General features: G+C 42.8%; 2 protein-coding genes across 2 annotated transcripts in view; one reads left to right on the forward strand and one right to left on the reverse strand.

The window, feature by feature from the left end:
• The window catches only part of epha5 (EPH receptor A5), a 45,658-nt gene extending 32,141 nt beyond the window's left edge, over window positions 1-13,517 (forward strand). Inside the window, exons 10-19 of the mRNA XM_084034480.1 lie at window positions 1,601-1,668; window positions 2,566-2,691; window positions 4,039-4,224; window positions 4,558-4,619; window positions 7,113-7,180; window positions 7,263-7,404; window positions 8,066-8,215; window positions 11,068-11,261; window positions 12,376-12,540; window positions 13,132-13,517. Of these exons, the coding sequence (XP_083890606.1) occupies window positions 1,601-1,668; window positions 2,566-2,691; window positions 4,039-4,224; window positions 4,558-4,619; window positions 7,113-7,180; window positions 7,263-7,404; window positions 8,066-8,215; window positions 11,068-11,261; window positions 12,376-12,540; window positions 13,132-13,243 (1,273 nt within the window). The 3' untranslated portion in view covers window positions 13,244-13,517. The remainder of the gene's footprint in view (window positions 1-1,600; window positions 1,669-2,565; window positions 2,692-4,038; window positions 4,225-4,557; window positions 4,620-7,112; window positions 7,181-7,262; window positions 7,405-8,065; window positions 8,216-11,067; window positions 11,262-12,375; window positions 12,541-13,131) is intronic.
• The window catches only part of LOC311029609 (heat shock protein 30-like), a gene marked incomplete at its 3' end in the record, with an annotated part of 68,593 nt that overhangs the window by 35,061 nt on the left and 15,855 nt on the right, over window positions 1-17,677 (reverse strand). The gene's annotated exons all lie outside the window — the stretch shown is intronic.

Below are 17,677 nucleotides of genomic sequence, written 5' to 3' on the forward strand. Positions count from 1 at the left end.
ATCATATGTATGACGTGAATATGCTCTGGTGATATTCAGCGATTTAAAAAGACAAGTCAGAAGGAAAGCGTGTTGATTTTGGTTTTTAGTTCCGTGTGGGGGTGGAGAGATGGAGGAATGCCAACATTTTTCTCCAGCAATGGATTTGGGACACAAGCACCACAAACCCCCCTCCAACCACTGTATCCACGCCTGGCCCTCCCCTCCGCCTGCATGACCCTCCAGACTCCACATGCATGCACAGCCACACATGTGTACACACACACACACACACACACACACACACACATGGATGTGTATACGCATGGGTTAACACATACAAGCACGCATGTAGGAAATTGGGGGGCCGTCTGGCCATGAGCGTGCTCAAACCCCTTGACTCAACAGATCCGGCCAACTAAGCAGCCTCAGGCAGACACACACACACACACACACACACACACACACACACACACACACACACACACTTCCCCTCCCCCAGACGATCCAGCTGCCCTTACAAACCCCTCCAGTCAAGCCTGGAGACGGGAAAAAGTTGGCTATGACCCCGATGTTTGTGTGTTGTCGATGTGTTTGGGGGTTTATTCTTTTAAACTGTGTAAAACTCCTGAATCTAAAACATTTGGTTGACTTTGGATTAACAACTGCGATAGGGTAGGATTAATGCATTTAACAAACAAACAAAAGAAAAAATCAAACATTTTCACTGTGTCTGTTACCTCACCGTCATATGTTTGCGTTTGAGTGTGTGTGTGTGTGTGTGTGTGTGTGTGTGTGTGTGTGTGTGTGTGTGTGTGTGTGTGTGTGTGTGTGTGTGTGTGTGTGTGTGTGTGTGTGTGTGTGTGTGTGTGTGTGTGTGTGTGTGTGTGTGTGTGCGTGTGTGTTTGCATGTAGGATCTACTTCATCAATCCTCCTGTCCTGTTTTAATCTCGGTCATCTGTGATTATCTCTGATGCCGCTTGTCTAAATATTGAAATGCAGAAGCTTTGAGCACAAACACGGCGACACACAGCCACGCAACAAACACATTAATGCCGGTTTTGGCCTAATACATGAGGGGATTCACAGACGTGGGCATAGGAGGGAGGGATATAATGTAATGTCATTTTCATTTTGTACGTGTCCTTAATGGAAAAGCACAGAGTTCATCTGTTGACGAGGGCTTTCTGGGTATATATTCTTCTAAAACTGCAGTCCATGTAAGTTAGCAGAACCTATGAGGAAATAAAAAAGGCTTATCGTGCAGTTAGAGCCAAGTGGGATCGTGCTGTGTGTTGGCCAGCATTCTGCTTCTCTGTGTTTGGGCAGTTTTAAAGCATCTTTACCAGGATCGAGTGTAAACGCCACAGTTTCCCTTTTTGTTTAGATGTACAGTAGATAGAATGAATAAAGGTTTACCACATTCAGTGCTATCTTGTATTAGATTATAGGAGATGTGTGTCAGCAAATCATGTATTTGTCAAATAATGCTCCTATAAATATACTGAGTGTGTTGCTTGTCTACCCCTGTAAGTCATAAGTATGTGCAATTAATACCATAATAATAATAGGTTTTTTCCATACATAACAATACTGTGGCATGACTTTGATTCCTCTCAGGCGCTGTGGCTACAGTAAAGCAAAGCAGGATCCTGAAGAGGAGAAGATGCACTTCCACAACGGTCACAGTAAGTTAACAAAGCCCAAACACACTCTGTGTGTGTGTGTGTGTGAGTGTGTGTGTGTTACATACAGTAGAAAGGTTCAGACAGCGGTCACGTCTGTTTGGGTTTGTTCAACCCTGTAGGCGCGAGCATGTGTGTGTCTGCGTGTGCGTACAGTCGACGCTATTCTTCGAATGACACCGCTACAAACCGTCTCCGAGGCAGCAGCCACGTTGGCAGGACGACGCACCAAAGCTGTGATGATTTATAGGTCGTGACAGCTTAATTCATTTGGCCACATTTCTGGCATCGCATCCAGCCATCCATCTGCTGGCGTCGGAGCCGACCGTGACCAGCATATTAGCGCCGGATAGCTCAGGGAAAAAAAAGTGTGCCATCACTGTCACATTGGTTCATGTTTAAAAGTGATATGAACTACGTATCAGGCCCACAAAGAGTGTCTTGTTTAAAGTTAATTAAAGGGATGAGTCATTGTATTTTGCTCTCTAGAAAGTAAATTGTAAAAAATGTGTCAAACAGTTCATCATGAAACTGTGGTGGGCCTAGTAGGGAGCCCTTAATCACTTCATAACGATATGAAAACACAGAACTGCTTATTAGTGGTATGAATTATCGACAAATCTTCTGTCACAGTACAGGGTCTACATTTTTTTATAATATAGAACAGTTTGTGGAACTTTAGAAATAAATCAAGCTACTACTCGACATTGACGTAAACATTGTGTAGTGAGTTTTGCTGTAAAGAAATCCTGCTCCTTGATTTGCATCATAGCCTGGAATGGCCTGATGTCTTCATCTACATGATGCATGCGTGGACGAGCCTGAAGGCATGTTAATGATGGTAAACGACGTCTAAATGGTAATGATGCCGTGCGTGCGTGTGTGTGTGTGTGTCTGCAGTAAAGTTCCCGGGGGTCCGCACCTACATCGATCCCCTCACCTACGAAGATCCCAATCAGGCGGTGCACGAGTTCGCTCAGGAGATTGATGTCTCCTTCATCTCCATAGAGAGGATCATCGGAGCAGGTGAGTCAACTCTGTGTCTGTGTCTGTGTCTGTGTCTGTGTGTGTGTGTGTGTGTGTGTGTGTGTGTGTGTGTGTGTGTGTGTGTGTGTGTGTGTGTGTGTGTGTGTGTGTGTGTGTGTGTGTGTGTGTGTGTGTGTGTGTGTGTGTGTGTTACAGATACACTGATTATTCTGTTCGAGCTGATTTGGCCACAATAATTTATCACACAATACATTCTTGTTCTTTCTGAAGTGAACCCGTTCAGTCAGGCAGCGTCAAAATAATCTCACCAGGCACGTCCACAAACCGACGTGTGACGTCACCGTGACGACGTCACCGTGACGACGTTACCGTGACGTCACACGTCGGTTTGTGGAATTTTGATTAATTCAAGTAATAAACGCACACAAACGATATGGTGTTATGAATTAAGTCACTTCCATGCAGTTTAGCCTGTCTGTCATGGCGGAACCTAAGGGGTTAAAGGTTATTTTGGCTTCCAGGGTGAAAATCCTTTTAAGTGTACTGTAATTCCAATTTTGGCTTTGGTTAAAAATGAATAAAATATGATTAAATATGCATTTTATTACTTTATTGCTGAGATCGAGGATGCTCAAAGACATAGTCCCAACTCAAAACATCAATGTGGCCGTTACTAGGCAACTCATTTACATTATGAGTCCTCCCAAAACACATGTAGGTCTGTCGCTCATTTTCATTCTCATTAGGAGCCACAAAAACATATTTGTTTATGAATTCCCTTACAGTTTCAATAGAGTGAAAATTCATAGAATCATGTTTTGGGTGGAGTAACCCTTTTTTATTTATTTTAATACCATGATTGCAAAACAACCCAAATGAATTATTAACCTGTAAAGAGTCTCGCCTAATTCTGTCATGTTGTTTAAAATGTAACCGTTTGCTCACGAGCTCGACAATAGGGCTTCGTCCCAATCGTGCATCGTTGTAAAAACGCACGCTTCCAGACACACACTCCATTAAGCCAAACGCTGCTAGAAAGTGACAGCTTGCGGCGGCTATAAAATGTGTTTGTGTCCCGCTGAAAATCCTGTTGATTTCCAACATTTGTGAGCCTCACGAGCTTTCTAGCTGCGCAGCACTGAAATAGACCCTCCGGTATTACACCTCTTTTGGCTTCTAGGTTGCTTTCTGTCGTGATAATGAGTCGAGTGATGCTTACCCGGTATTTATATAGAAGACAAATTTGGCTGCGTTTTAAAAATTGTTATTGATCGAGGTGTGAATCAAGCATCGCCTGTGAAAGTTTCCCCATTGAGCAAGACTTCTGCAGATGGAAGGTGGGCTGAAATGTTGATTTCACAGTCGAGCTCCGTCACTTTGCCTCAGGGGAGTTTGGCGAGGTGTGCAGCGGACCGCTGAGGCTGCCCGGGAAGAGAGAGATCCAGGTCGCCATTAAGACCTTGAAAGCGGGCTACACGGAGCAGCAGAGACGCGACTTCCTGTGGGAGGCGTCCATCATGGGCCAGTTTAACCACCCGAACATCATCCGTCTGGAGGGCGTCGTCACCAAGAGTGAGTCATCAGTGATCAGACTTCACCAGAATTTAGAATATAGGACACAATGCAGATTACTGAAGGTGTGCAGACATTGAGGAATCTGAAGCTCAACGTGTCGGACTCTGCTGTCTGCAGTTCAACCTGTTCTTCCTCAGGGATTCAGCTGCTTTTCATCTGTCAGGTTTAGATGTGCTCTGACTGCTTCGGCTGTGGTTTATCCAGCTCTGCTGTACTTTGAGATGACCTGTTTCTGACTCATGCATCACATTTGTTATCATGTTGTACAGGAACAAAGACGTTAAATGATTTCTGAACATATCATACAAACACCATGTGTTTGCTTCTCAGGTAAACCGGTGATGATCATCACTGAATACATGGAGAACGGATCACTGGACACTTTCCTCAAGGTAGGACACAAAGGGATGAGGAGGGAGAAGGAAGTGAAGGGTCATAAGGTGATGGGGAGGGTGATTATGATAGGAAGGAGACAGTGGATGAAGAGGAGGATGATGGGGAGTTAAAAGGTTAAGGTAAACCACCATCAAAATGAATAGTTATTTGTGGTATATGAAAATAAAGTGGAGCTCTCAGAGATGGATCAATGTCTTTTCTGAGGTAAGTGGCAAATGGCCGTGAGTGGAGAGCCACTACTAGCTCATATGCCGAAATTGGGAGGACAATTATTATAGGGGTGGAAAATTATTATCCTTTCTCTGGAAAGGAAAATACATTTAGCAGAGCTGTTTTGTAGAGGAGATAAATTGCATCGCTGTGGGAAGATAGGTCCTCCAAAGCTATCATTATTCCAATTCAATACCTCATCATTCTACACGTCCGAGCGGAAATTGACTCGAGAATAATGTGGGACAGCTTTTGTGTGAAATATTAGCCGGTGTGCAAAATGTCTGACTGTCAACAACAGTGGAGACGGAAATTTCAAAGGTGATACACTGACTTCTTTCAAGGAGAAAGCAAAGTTACCTTTCTCTAAAAACCTTTATGTGAGCAACACTGAATAATACTGAATAATACCGGAGCCCAGACAGATTGTGTCTACGTGTCGCTGATTTTGAAGTTGAACTAAATTATTTTTTAGCAGTGTTTACTAGCGACAGCAAGGCAGATCACTTTGCCAGGAAAATATGAGCCGAGCACTCGGGGCCGGAATCACGTCTGCACTGTCTAGACAATCTGGACTTCACTGAGTGGAGTAGGTAGGCTCTAATGAAGGCTGGCAAACCTCTGAATGAAGTGATCCCTCTCCAGAGCACTTAAGTCTATTCACCGGCTACAATGGCAAGATGCTCAGTTGGCGGACGAGGCTTAAAATCCTGCATGCAAAAATGGAGTCAACTCCTGCAACAGATGGCTAATGGAGAGATGAGAGGAAATAAGGTCGTGCGATTTCATGAAGGCATATTTCCGAGCCGCAATTATGGAAATTTTGGGAGAGGTGAGAATCATGTGGTGGCGTTTTAAAGACAACGCAGAGTGGAAAGATGGAGGGTCTCTACCTGCGATGTTCTCACCCAGTGTGGAGTTGGAGGATGCTTTGGGAGTCATTCTGGGATTGGCAGAGGAGCTGGGAGATCAGCAGGCGGAGCAGCACCAGACAAGCCTGTGAAGTAATTACATGGATGGCTGGTGTACTGAGGCTGGTGTAAATGACACAGCAGTGAGAGAACTGGGGGGGGGGGGATCGGGTCCAGGATTAATGGTCACAGCTATGGACAATGCACTGTGAGGCTCATAACTCACATTTCTGGCTTAACATCTCATTTCACATGTAAGTGGGATGTTCTGCTGCTGTGGCTGGAAGGACGGGGAAAGTGAGGAAGATAGAAACTGAGGGGATGAGGGGTGGGAGAGCCACATGTGTGCTGTGGAAGTTTGGAGAAGGCATGACGGGACATTTGGATGGCAGGAGGCTGAGCCTTAAACCAACAGTTAGAGGGCTGTCATTGGGAGAGAAGGAAGAGGGACACTGGTGGACGGGTTTCAATGGGATGGACTTACAGTGCCATCATTTATCATATTTAAGCCTTGCTTTTTACTAGCCTAAATATTGCTTCAAGTAATGTCATGCTGAGTTGCATTTTGGGTAATGCTGTCGCCGCAAAGACTTCATATATATGTGGTTCTGCTTTATCAATTTAAATGTTTTTCAAGTTCAGTCATGACAGTGTTACAGGAGTGCTAAATCAGTGGAGCTCCTGACCAGAATGCAACGGGGCAGAGAAAGCACATCCTGTACTCGGCAAGGACTTCTTTGCCCCGTCATCGTTTTTACTCTGTTATTAATGAGGCCTAATTATTACCATTGGATACAGAGATTTGAAGGTCCCACATGAGAAGGCTAAGCTTTTTTTCATAAAACATGGTGTGACTCTCTGGGCAGGGTTAGATTCCTGAAAACAGCCAAACAGGGAAAGCGATGAGTAGCTATCATCATGTAAAATGGAAATTGTAATCATGAGCCACAGGTTATTTGGATTGAAATGGGAGGAAGACCCGATAATGTGCTTACCCTCAAAATCCTCCACTGACATAAAACTCTGAAAGTATAATTTACAGTAATTGCTGCATTAACGGCTGCGTGGCTTTCACACTTTTAAACGGCCGTTAGCAGAATGCTTAGGTTTCCTTTTTAAATGCAGAGGTCATACATGGCCTCTGTCTTTTCCCGCTATATTTTATTTTGCAAGACACTCTGCATTGAAGCACATTGTGTCACTGCATTTTTTAGAATTTTTGTCAAACCACATGGGATATTATCCTTATGCTCATCTGTTTCCTGTTTCAATGCTCTCATAGACTCTACACAGTGGTTTAGCTAAAGATACAAAACCATATATCAACAAGTCTTCTTTCTGTTTGTCCCTCCTCCTCCTCCTCCTCAGAAAAACGACGGCCAGTTTACCGTGATCCAGCTGGTGGGTATGCTGCGTGGCATTGCGTCTGGAATGAGGTACGCACCGACACAAACACACAACATACACATCATTAGGGCGCAGCGTTCAGTTGTAACTCTCTCACCCGCGTTAACGCAGATACCTGTCGGACATGGGCTACGTCCACCGCGACCTCGCAGCACGTAACATCCTGGTCAACAGCAACCTTGTGAGCAAAGTCTCTGATTTCGGCCTGTCCCGAGTGCTGGAAGACGACCCGGAGGCCGCGTACACAACGCGGGTAAGATGTGCATTTAATTTTTTAAATCTTGTGTGTATCCATGTGTCCGTGCAGCAGATTGTTGCATATATTAAACTTTAGATTAAAGTCTAAAAAGTCCACCCAACTGAAAAAAACAAACATACTTGAATTTGCACACACAAGACGGCAGCAGCAGGTTTTAAATTTGCAGGGTGTTACAGGGTGTCACAGGGTGTCACAGGCTGAGTGGCGTCCTGTCATTTGGAAACTAGCTGCTTCCTGTAGGAGGACTAATTAGTACCCAGCTCAGGCTCCGCACCACTCAATTAGCACCAGTCTCGCTGCCTTAGCACCAAATATTCTGTCATTCACCTCTCACCGCCAGGCTACATCTCTTTATCCCCTCTCTCTCTCTCACTGTCTTAGTCTCTCTCCCAGACAGAGCGGTGAGAATTACACAATTCACATCCTTCAAATAATCAGACGGTGAAATATCCCACTGCTGTGTTCATCAATACTGCAGCTGCAAACACATTTTGTTCTGGAACTCAGCAGTCGGCCTGTCAACTTTTCCTAGCGTTGCCATGAAGGCGTGAGAACGACGATGTGGAGATGTATCACACAAAGTGAAACTTGCTTTCAGGAACAAATTCCTTAAATTTTATTTATTCATTCATCCATTTCTGAAATGTTATCACAGGGTGGGAAGATTCCTATCCGCTGGACGGCTCCAGAGGCGATCGCATACAGGAAGTTCACCTCCGCCAGCGACGTGTGGAGCTACGGGATCGTCATGTGGGAAGTGATGTCATACGGAGAGAGGCCATACTGGGAGATGTCCAATCAAGATGTAAGTTTGATGTGTGTGCTGTATGTTGAACTCTTCACCTCACAATGCAATCACCCTGGAAACTGGATTGTACAGCAGGTCCATTTAGTAGCTGTCCTGGTGCTTTTGATAATATCATGAGCTTCATCTACGGGTGGACTTCGTCCATTCGTCATGGAATTGTAGATGGCCAGATTTTTCTTTCCCTATCTAACACGATGTTTAATACATAGAAACAAAATGACAATTTGCTGTGGGCTTTATGTGCCAGAATGTTTCTTGGCTGCTACCAGTAACTTCCTGGAGTCTGGATGCCTGGCACCTGCTCACAGCCTAGAAATAGTCTGGCATTCAACACATGAGATATTCCATGTTAATGAGTGACTTTTAGAGGTGCTGGTAGGCAGATTTGTTACCATTTTTGGTAGCCAAGCTAGCCGTGTCTCTGTCTCCTGGCTACAGCTTTATATTTAACAGGTTGCTATGAGCCTGGTGTCAATCCTTCCATCTATCTCTCAGCCAGGAAGCAAATCAAATGTACCAAAAATATCAAACTTTTAAGCCTCGACTAGTCTTTCCCAACCTTGGAGTGGAGACCTAACATGGAGTCAACATGAACACGACGGTCTGCGTAGAACCTCTTATCATAAATGTATGAATGCAAAGTGTACAGGGTAAGAATGAATAGCTGACTTGGAAACACACAGAGAGACATTGCGGGGGTGTGGAGAAAAGGTCTGCATCAGCAAAAAGAGTTAAACAGGTGAATAAAAATGGAGGAGCAGCAAAAAAACCATGGCAGGGAAATGAGGAGGCTGTACACTCACTTGGGATATCTATATGGCTCTTTAGAGCAAACCATTTGGTGATGAAAAGTGTCATCCAGAGGTCATTTTCACATCACGTCACACACTGTTGAGGGAGAATGTAGCATTTGTTGCAGACGCCACGCGCCCTCGTTTCCCCACCCACGGGCGACATACGTACACACAACCCTCCAGTGACCTCGTCATGCCCAGCTCCAGACCTCTACCTCATCCTCTCGGTTATTAGGCTGTCTGTCTGGGAGAAGTCTGGAGAGGAGAGGAGGATGAGAGGAGAGGAGAAGATGTTTGATGTTTAATTGAAAGCGTTATGCTGGATTTTCTCTGATCTCCGGCAGAAAAGTGCAGCCTCTCACACTCTCTTTCTCTAAGCTCTCTCCTTCTGTTTCCCATTTCTGCCCCGGATCCTCCTTCACTCCTTCCTCCCGTCCTTTCTTTTTGTCTCTTTAAAAAATGAAATCTCTGTCTGTGCTCCTTTCCTTCTGGTCCACTCCTGCTTTCTTTCTCCCATCCGTCTCTCATTTCCCCCCTCTGATCTTTCCTCCCTGCCAATCAGCCATGTGCACTTCCCTCTCAGCGATGATGCGATGCTTCTCTCTTCCCAGCATGCATTTGTATTCCCGTGCTCTTTTTGTGTGAATTTGACACAAGAAAAAAAGGGCCGTCATGAACTCGGCAAATGAATTCCCTCCGGTGTCTCGTGCTGGCAGAACGAGGCTGAAAACTCCAGCCTGCTTTCCACCGCGGGGCCAGTGTTTATTTATTATTCATCTAAATTCTTCCCCCCAAAAACAAACATTTCTGTGATTCAGCGCTGCGTCTCGCTGCTTTCGGAAATGATTAACTGCGCCGTGCGGCGTATCAAATGCACAAATGATGCTTTTGTGATGTATTGCTTTGTTGATTCATCGCAGGGGGGTTTAGTTGCTGTTTGCTAACTTCATGGAGGTTTGAGTGCAGGGTCAGATAGAGAGCGGGAGCATCCCAGGATTCAGGGATTTCCTCAGGGGATTTCAAATCGGAAGTAACATTTTGCTGAGGTTTTGATATGGTCCTGTTTGGATTACGTGTTCAGGCGTCAAAGAACCGCTCCGAACCACGGATAGTTCTTCAGACCGTCCATGAAGTAGATTTCTCACTTTCTATCTCTTTTATTGATATAAAGGGGACGGACAGATTTCCAATGTTGTGGTTGTTGTTGCATCATCATTTCTCCCTCTTAAAACACACACAGACAGCTGATTGGTCAATGTTGTTCACTCTACAGACTAAATCACCTGCTGACGATCAGTGTGCTATATGATACTGCTGGATGATGATGATGATGATGATGATCTTGCTTTAACCTTTAAACAACTAGATTGGATGATGACGATGATAGCTGGAGATTTAGTGCTTTGTTTAGCTCTACATTGTGCAAGCTTTTGCATATATTTGTATTAGTTTTAATCTATTATTTCCACTTGGGGACAATAAAGTTACTATTGAAAGTTAAATGTGCTAAAACCGAGATTGGTAGCATTTTTATCGTCTCCGAATGGCTCCCAACATGACGGTGCTAACAGGGTTTACCTGAGGGGGAAACGGAGGGTGGACACACATGCACGCTCACATGCGTGCTCACATGCACACTCACATGCACGCTCACATGCACGCTCACATGCACTAAGAGGGAGAGCGGCTTCATTCTTTGTGCAGGTAGACATTACGCCACTATATCTTTTCACAGCTAATAGGCGCTGCTGCTACATTAATGCTCTGAATATGGAATTTATCACCTTTAAAGTCTAAGTCGTCCTTCAAGATGAGACTTGCATGGGAGGTTTTTACTGCTCTGGCTGGTCTCCAGTCTGCTCACCCTAATCCTCATGTACTGCCATCGTAAGCTGGGCGTTACTCTTTCCCTCCATCTCACCTGTTTTTTCCCAACGTCTTAATGAAGGAAAATAATGTGAGATCCGTTGGACTGTCCTGAAGGTAATTGTACCACTTTTTTTTTTAAATCCCAACCTCTATTTGTCTTTCTCCATCCCCCCTGTCTGTCTGCAGGTAATAAAGGCAGTAGAGGAAAGCTATAGGTTACCGGGTCCTATGGATTGCCCCGAGGCTCTGTACCACCTAATGATGGACTGTTGGCAGCGGGAACGCAGCAACCGCCCCAAGTTTGATGAGATAGTCTGTCTACTTGACAAACTTATCCGCAATCCCAGCTCGTTAAAGAAACTGGTCAACTCCTCGCACAGGTATGAGTTCAACTTATCAAAAACCTTCAGTCAAAGCATCTAAAAGCTATGTTAGGAATTTCCTGGAGGGGGTTTGTTGTTAGATTTGGTTAGAAGAAAACAAATTATCTTGTTTGTTTTGAGCATTAGATGGACAATAGATACACACATATATATACGAATAAGATATGAATATCTTTTCTCTTTTTGATTGAACATATTCAGTACTTCAGGAAATAATTATCACACCTACTTCTAGACTAGTGTTTATTTTTTAGAGAGTTATATTGGTTTTCAATGACGTTTTCTCTTTCTTGAGAATGCTTTTTGTTTTAATCAACCTATTCATTCTTAAACGATTAAACCCGGCGCTGCACGCTAATAGACTCATCGCCGTTCCGATGAAATTCAAATAGATTCCCTCCCGAAGTCGTGTTTAGCTGCGTAATTAAATCAAGACGGACGTGGCCTGTAAGTGCCGCACGCCTGCGAAGAAGACGAGAGGAATAAACGAAAGTGACTCAATTTTCTTAAAACCACACATTAGTGTGAATTGTATTCGGTGGGGTATCTTCTGATTATCTTAGGATTTCAATCTTCAATTAGTATTTCCCCCGCTCTACACATACATTGCATTAGTGTATAATGGCATGAAACATCTAAAAGTGCTCTGAAGCAGACATTTAGTCAGACGCCCTCATTACCTGATTTTCTCTGCAGAGATAATGAAACGCTGTGAGAATCTTTCTTTTTTACTTAGACACACACACGAATAGGAGCACGGTTAATAAATCGGTGGCATATCTAACAGCCCGTGCAATAACATACGACGCTTAGCCAGATTAAAGGGATGCCGCTGCTTGTTCCACTGTTCTAGCAGGCAGCGTGGAGAATATCGTTAGCTTGCATGTACATGCGCGTTCGATGGCGTGGAGAGTGAGCTGAATGACAAAGAGTTTTTGAGCAGAAGGCATTTCCAGCTTGGCGTGACGGTGCATAAGCAGCATGAGGACACCTCGCTGGTAACTGTCAGGAGATCAGCCCTGCACTCCCGAATGTACTTGATTGCACAGTGAAATAAAAACACTCCTAAATATTTATTAAAATGTTGTTTGGCATCTTTCATATGCACCAGGATTTCCAACCTGTTAGTGGAGCACGCCAGCGTAGAAGGGAGCTGCAGCACTCGGAGCCAGACCGTAGGGGAGTGGCTCGACTCCATCAAGATGGGCCGCTACACTGAGCTCTTCATGGAAGGAGGTTACTCTTCACTGGAGACGGTGACTCAGATGACATCAGAGTAAGACCATTTACACACATACAAACATGACAGACGGAAGTACAAGGACGTCTAGCCATGCAGATTGTTTTGCTTTTATTCAATTGTGTTTTTATGTACAAGTTTTAACAATTTTGATTTAAAAAGTGACTCGATTTCAGTTTTGTATAGGGAGTATTTCTTTGTGGTTGAAAGTGGACTCAAATGATACAATTAAATTCATATTCATAGTAAATATTTTAACAAAAGTTATCTCAGGACACTTTTCACATGGAGCATAATTCATCACCCATTTTTAGGATTTAGTACATGGTTGCAAAAAAGTTCTAAAAAGATTTAAAGAACTGAGAACTTCTGTAAACTTCTATGTTATAATGACTTATGAATGTGTTTTTAAATGTATTTTATTAAGATGTCTTCATTGCACAACAACATAGATAAAGATTTCATCAAAAAGCTAGTTGTCTAAACTATTACAAGTAAACCTCTAAAAGGGAAAACGTTTTTGAAAAAGCGTGAATGTCTGGGTTTTTAGCACTTTTGTCATATATTCCTTTATTTGTGAGCAGACTGCTTGATAATTAAGGGCCTGTTGTTTCTGTGCGGTTTCAGGGATTTGCGAAGAGTGGGAGTGAACCTGGCTGGACATCAAAAAAAGATCATCACTAGTATTCAGGAGATGAGAGTCCATATGAACAACACCAACTCTACTGTAAACATCTGATGCATATGTACAGGCACGTGCACACACGTAAATACACCCATATGAACGCCATATATGGACCTAGTATGTGACGAAAAGACTCAGATTTTGCTGTTGGACCTAGAACGGCTTGGCACTTTCTACAGACAAAGAAAGCGAGTGTTTATGGATCTAAACTGGAGGATCCACATTTTTTTGTTGTGGTTCTTGTGTGTGGACTTATCTTGTGGTGTCGTTGGAGATATTTGACGTCGCAGCACTAAAACCAAACTGAACGGAGCTGAGTGGTGCTACGCGAAGGAGGAGATGACAGTCAGCCAAACGGAACTGAAGTGAAGAGATTTCATTCTAAATTATTCCATTTGTGTGAATCCCGGGGATTGTGATATATCCGTGCACCGTTTTCTCCGATCAAACGTGAAACGTATACCACAGATCTGGCTCTGAGAGCAACCAGCAGCTTTTTTTTTTTTTTGGGCTGGTGTCACAAATACTAGAGTTTCAAACAAAAAACTTTTTACAGCCTGTCTCAGGTGATCTGAACCCGAAGGATCTGAACCGTTTCTAGGGAAATTTGCTCTGGAAGTACAGTCCCCATCACGAGTCATTGAACTCAACACCATTCTCAGGCAGGGAAATAAGTAATAATGGACCAAGAGCAACATTAGTTTCAGTCTTTGCTTTGCCGTGCTGATGTGCTTTGGATGTTGTTTTCCAGTCTTAGGCAGGTCTTTGTGCGACAGGACTGCAGTTGTAACCCAACTGTACAACTCATGGAAGGTCCAGACTCCTATTAAGCATTGTGTACTTGATTCTTCATCTTCCAAAGCAATGCAAGACAAAAGTACACAAAGCAAACATTGTGTTAAAAGAGGCTGAAATTTAAAATGTAACAAAGTTCGTGACAAGGAAATCATCTGGGATTGGCTTCGTCCAGAAGAGTTTGAGTCTCTTGAGCCTACAAAAGGCTTTAGGCATTATGGTATTCTATGACTGCTCTTCTGGTTGAATGTATAACACTACACTCAGTTGCAGCATCAACCTGTTTTGCTTGACATGCAAATGCTGTCAATTAGGTATCGAATGTGGTCCTTGAAACGGCTTCTGATCAATAGGAATCCCTACTAAGATCTTGACAGATTCCTACAGAACACGTTCAGCTATCAACCCCTAAACCACGCCGATCCTAATCCCTTCATATAACCGGATACTTCACGCATGTTTTAGTGGAACGTTCACTCAGATGCCAGGGAACCTTCGTGCAGGTTCACACGGCTTCACTCGGAGTCTAGAAGAACTGTTTACTGAGATTCAACTGACACATATGGATCACCCAGATTCTGATGAACCTTCATGCAGGCTCTCCGTCGGACATTCAACCGTCTCATAGGTTCTAATGAAAATGTCAACATCTTCAAAGGCACTTCAGGTGGGATTCAGCATTCAATCTGTTGGAAATTTCCTTCATGGGGATTCACGGAAGGTTCTTGCTGGTGTGATAATGGAACTGCCAGTCAGATTCAAGCAGGACTGTTTACTGATAATCTAATGGAACCTTCCCTCACATTTTAATGGAATCTGCTAGCATTCCAATGCAGCCTTCACTCGGATTTTCATGGAGCCTTCACTTAAGACCAACAACCTTCAGGTACCATGGAAAACCCTCAACAATCTGTTCAGTTCACCGCGCCGTAGAATCTCTCTCCACCACGTATGCCACACCACAATAAACCTCACTCATACAGGACTGCTGAAAATAAGAAGGCAATATTGATCAACTTGATAATCATCTATTTATTTAAAAGAAAAGAGAAAGGGATGTAGACAGTTTGTCTCGGCAACATACTCTCTCGGACTACTGAGCAGCTCTGCCTACATGTCTTTCATGTATATAATGTATAATATATTTAACGCAGGGAGCATTGTTCTTCTGTCTACCACCATGTGGACAAGTTGGAATTGATCTAACATCTCAGAGTAGTACACATTAGTAAATAGGGACAAATATTCAAAATCAGCATTCCTGCTACTTGGACATGGGCCACTGTCAGGTGGGGGCAACCAGCACATCTGTCCCCATGTAAGGGTGCCCAAAGAGGTATGCAGAATTAACAAATTGTCATGTTATGTTGTCGGTGATTGTGTTTCAGTTCAAGTTTTGGTACAAGACCTAGAAATATTTTCAGCGGCCCTAAATGAGACAGCAATAAATACGCTGTTGTCTCTAAAAGGTGGAGGAGTGTGCACAGGGATTGATGTACTTCTGGTATGGTTTAAATGTATACAATGATGTCAATGATCAAGCCCCTTGCTTTACTTCTCTTTGGTATGGTATATTATACATTACTACGCAGCGCTTTATTGCTACAACTTGACCCTTTTAAACATTGTGTTCACCTTAGCAGGAACTGATTTCTGACAGAATATAATCCTCTTTGCAGATGACATGCTAATATTTTTTTTCTTGGATATACACAGTGTACTGCTAGTGCTGTGGCTTAAGAGTGGAAACAAAATGAGATTGTAAAGCTAGTTTTATAAGAAGGGGTATCAGTGGCTATGAAAAGGATAGAAAAGCACACAAGAAGAATGTACAGTTTTAAAGGGGTGTTTCACTTTTTTGGAGTTGTGTTTCACTTTTAAACACTTAAAACTCCCGCTGACTGTAAAAGTCAAAGTAAAAGGCCTCATTGGCCAACTCACTTGTAGTGTTTAAGCATTTCTACATGCTGATCAAGATCATACTTCTTAACTGGTTTGATAAGAGAATGTGAGTGATCATTATTCTATGTGGGTATGTGTTTTTAAAAGGCGAAACCTTCTACCAGAGTGAAAGTTTGCTTGAAAGACAAACCTGCATAGTCGCGTTAGTCTACATTTAAGCTTTTGGAGGTTTGGCTCCATATTTTTTTGCATTAATATACTATATTGTAGTTTTAAAGGTGGTGGGGAAAATAGCTATTTATCAGTGTTTTCTTTCTTTTTTTAAAGCAGGTCTTATTCTTGTCTTCAAAAAAGCACCTAACCGTTTGGCAGTTAAACATATGTACTGTGTGTAGACTATTGTGGCTATGCAGATTTGTAATGGAGCGGGGAGAATGCATCAATAACATGGTGCACCTTTTATATTAGACAATATAAGGCATGTACAGTGAAGGTAATTGTGCTGGGTGGTCCCCTCAGTTATATGAATACCACAGGCATTTGACGAAGTTTCACAGTATTTTGATCCCACCCAAATTTCATGGTATTGGCTTTTTACAAACACCTTTTTCAACTTAGTTTTCAACTTAATACTTATGCCCGGAGCATGAAAAATTGGTGAATAGTACACCCTTATAAGTGCCTCTTATCTTTCGAGCACCATTTTTTTCCTCCCCCGCCAAAATGCTCTGCCCCAATTGTGCCCCAACTTTCTATGTATTTACTTTTTGCCAACAATATCTACAGGCAATAAGAAGAATGTCAGACAATGTGTATGTTGGAACTAATTTAATTTGCACTTTATGAGAAATCTTGTGCCCTTTTTTTCGTTTGACTTTAATGTCTATAGGTGACTGACTTTTTAGGGTCAAAGTGTTTCTTAATGATTTACTATACAGGACAATTACTATAATAACTGTGTTCCATTATGCTGATTATATCACTTCATATTCTCAGTGCTTGCCATAGTGTAACATTTGACAGTTAAGCACAAAGCATTGGTAATATTTTTAAGAACAAATCAAATCTATATATATTGAAAAATAAAACATCATTGATGTAGAGCACCATTTTCTTGTGTATGGCACATTACACCTTCAGAACATAAGCACAGGGTTTAACAGAAATCTTTGAGGATGGCGATTGGATGATACGGCACATAGCCCTCGATGTCAACGAACTTCAGCCAGAGATTTTTGACTGAGCGTTCGGACCCATGCTAAGTACAAAAGTGTGAAAGCGGGTATTGATTTGTTGTCATTGCAGATAACAATACTAATCTACAATTTGGTTGACGGGTGTTGCCAAGGGGAAAACGTTGTCATTAATTCAAATTATTTACTCTCAGCACTTTTGCAGTGGCATGATTTCATCCTGGCCGTCGCTTGTTAAGCAATTTTCATTTGGCGGGAAGCAACAAAGCACAGAGAACAAGCAGAGACCTGTGAAGATTTATTGATGTGTTGTTACTCTACAATGTCAGCTGGAACTCCATCAACAATGCAGTGAAGTGTAATGCAGGAGCCAATTTTGTACTGTCACATTAGATTACTGAACATGTTTTATTTAATCTAAGTAAGCAACTTTGCTGTATTGAAATTGACTTTCAGAAGGGGGGTCTTGCATACGTACACAGAAGAGTTTGTTGGGATTGGCGGCGTAACAAAAGCACTACATAAACCACAAAATAGGAGGTTTTACTGAACTCGAGCTAATGTACAAAACCAATACCTGAAGTATGTTTGCGTATAC

The sequence above is a fragment of the Eutrigla gurnardus genome, assembly GCF_963514095.1.
Source record: "Eutrigla gurnardus genome assembly, chromosome: 19".
NCBI lineage: Eukaryota > Metazoa > Chordata > Actinopteri > Perciformes > Triglidae > Eutrigla > Eutrigla gurnardus.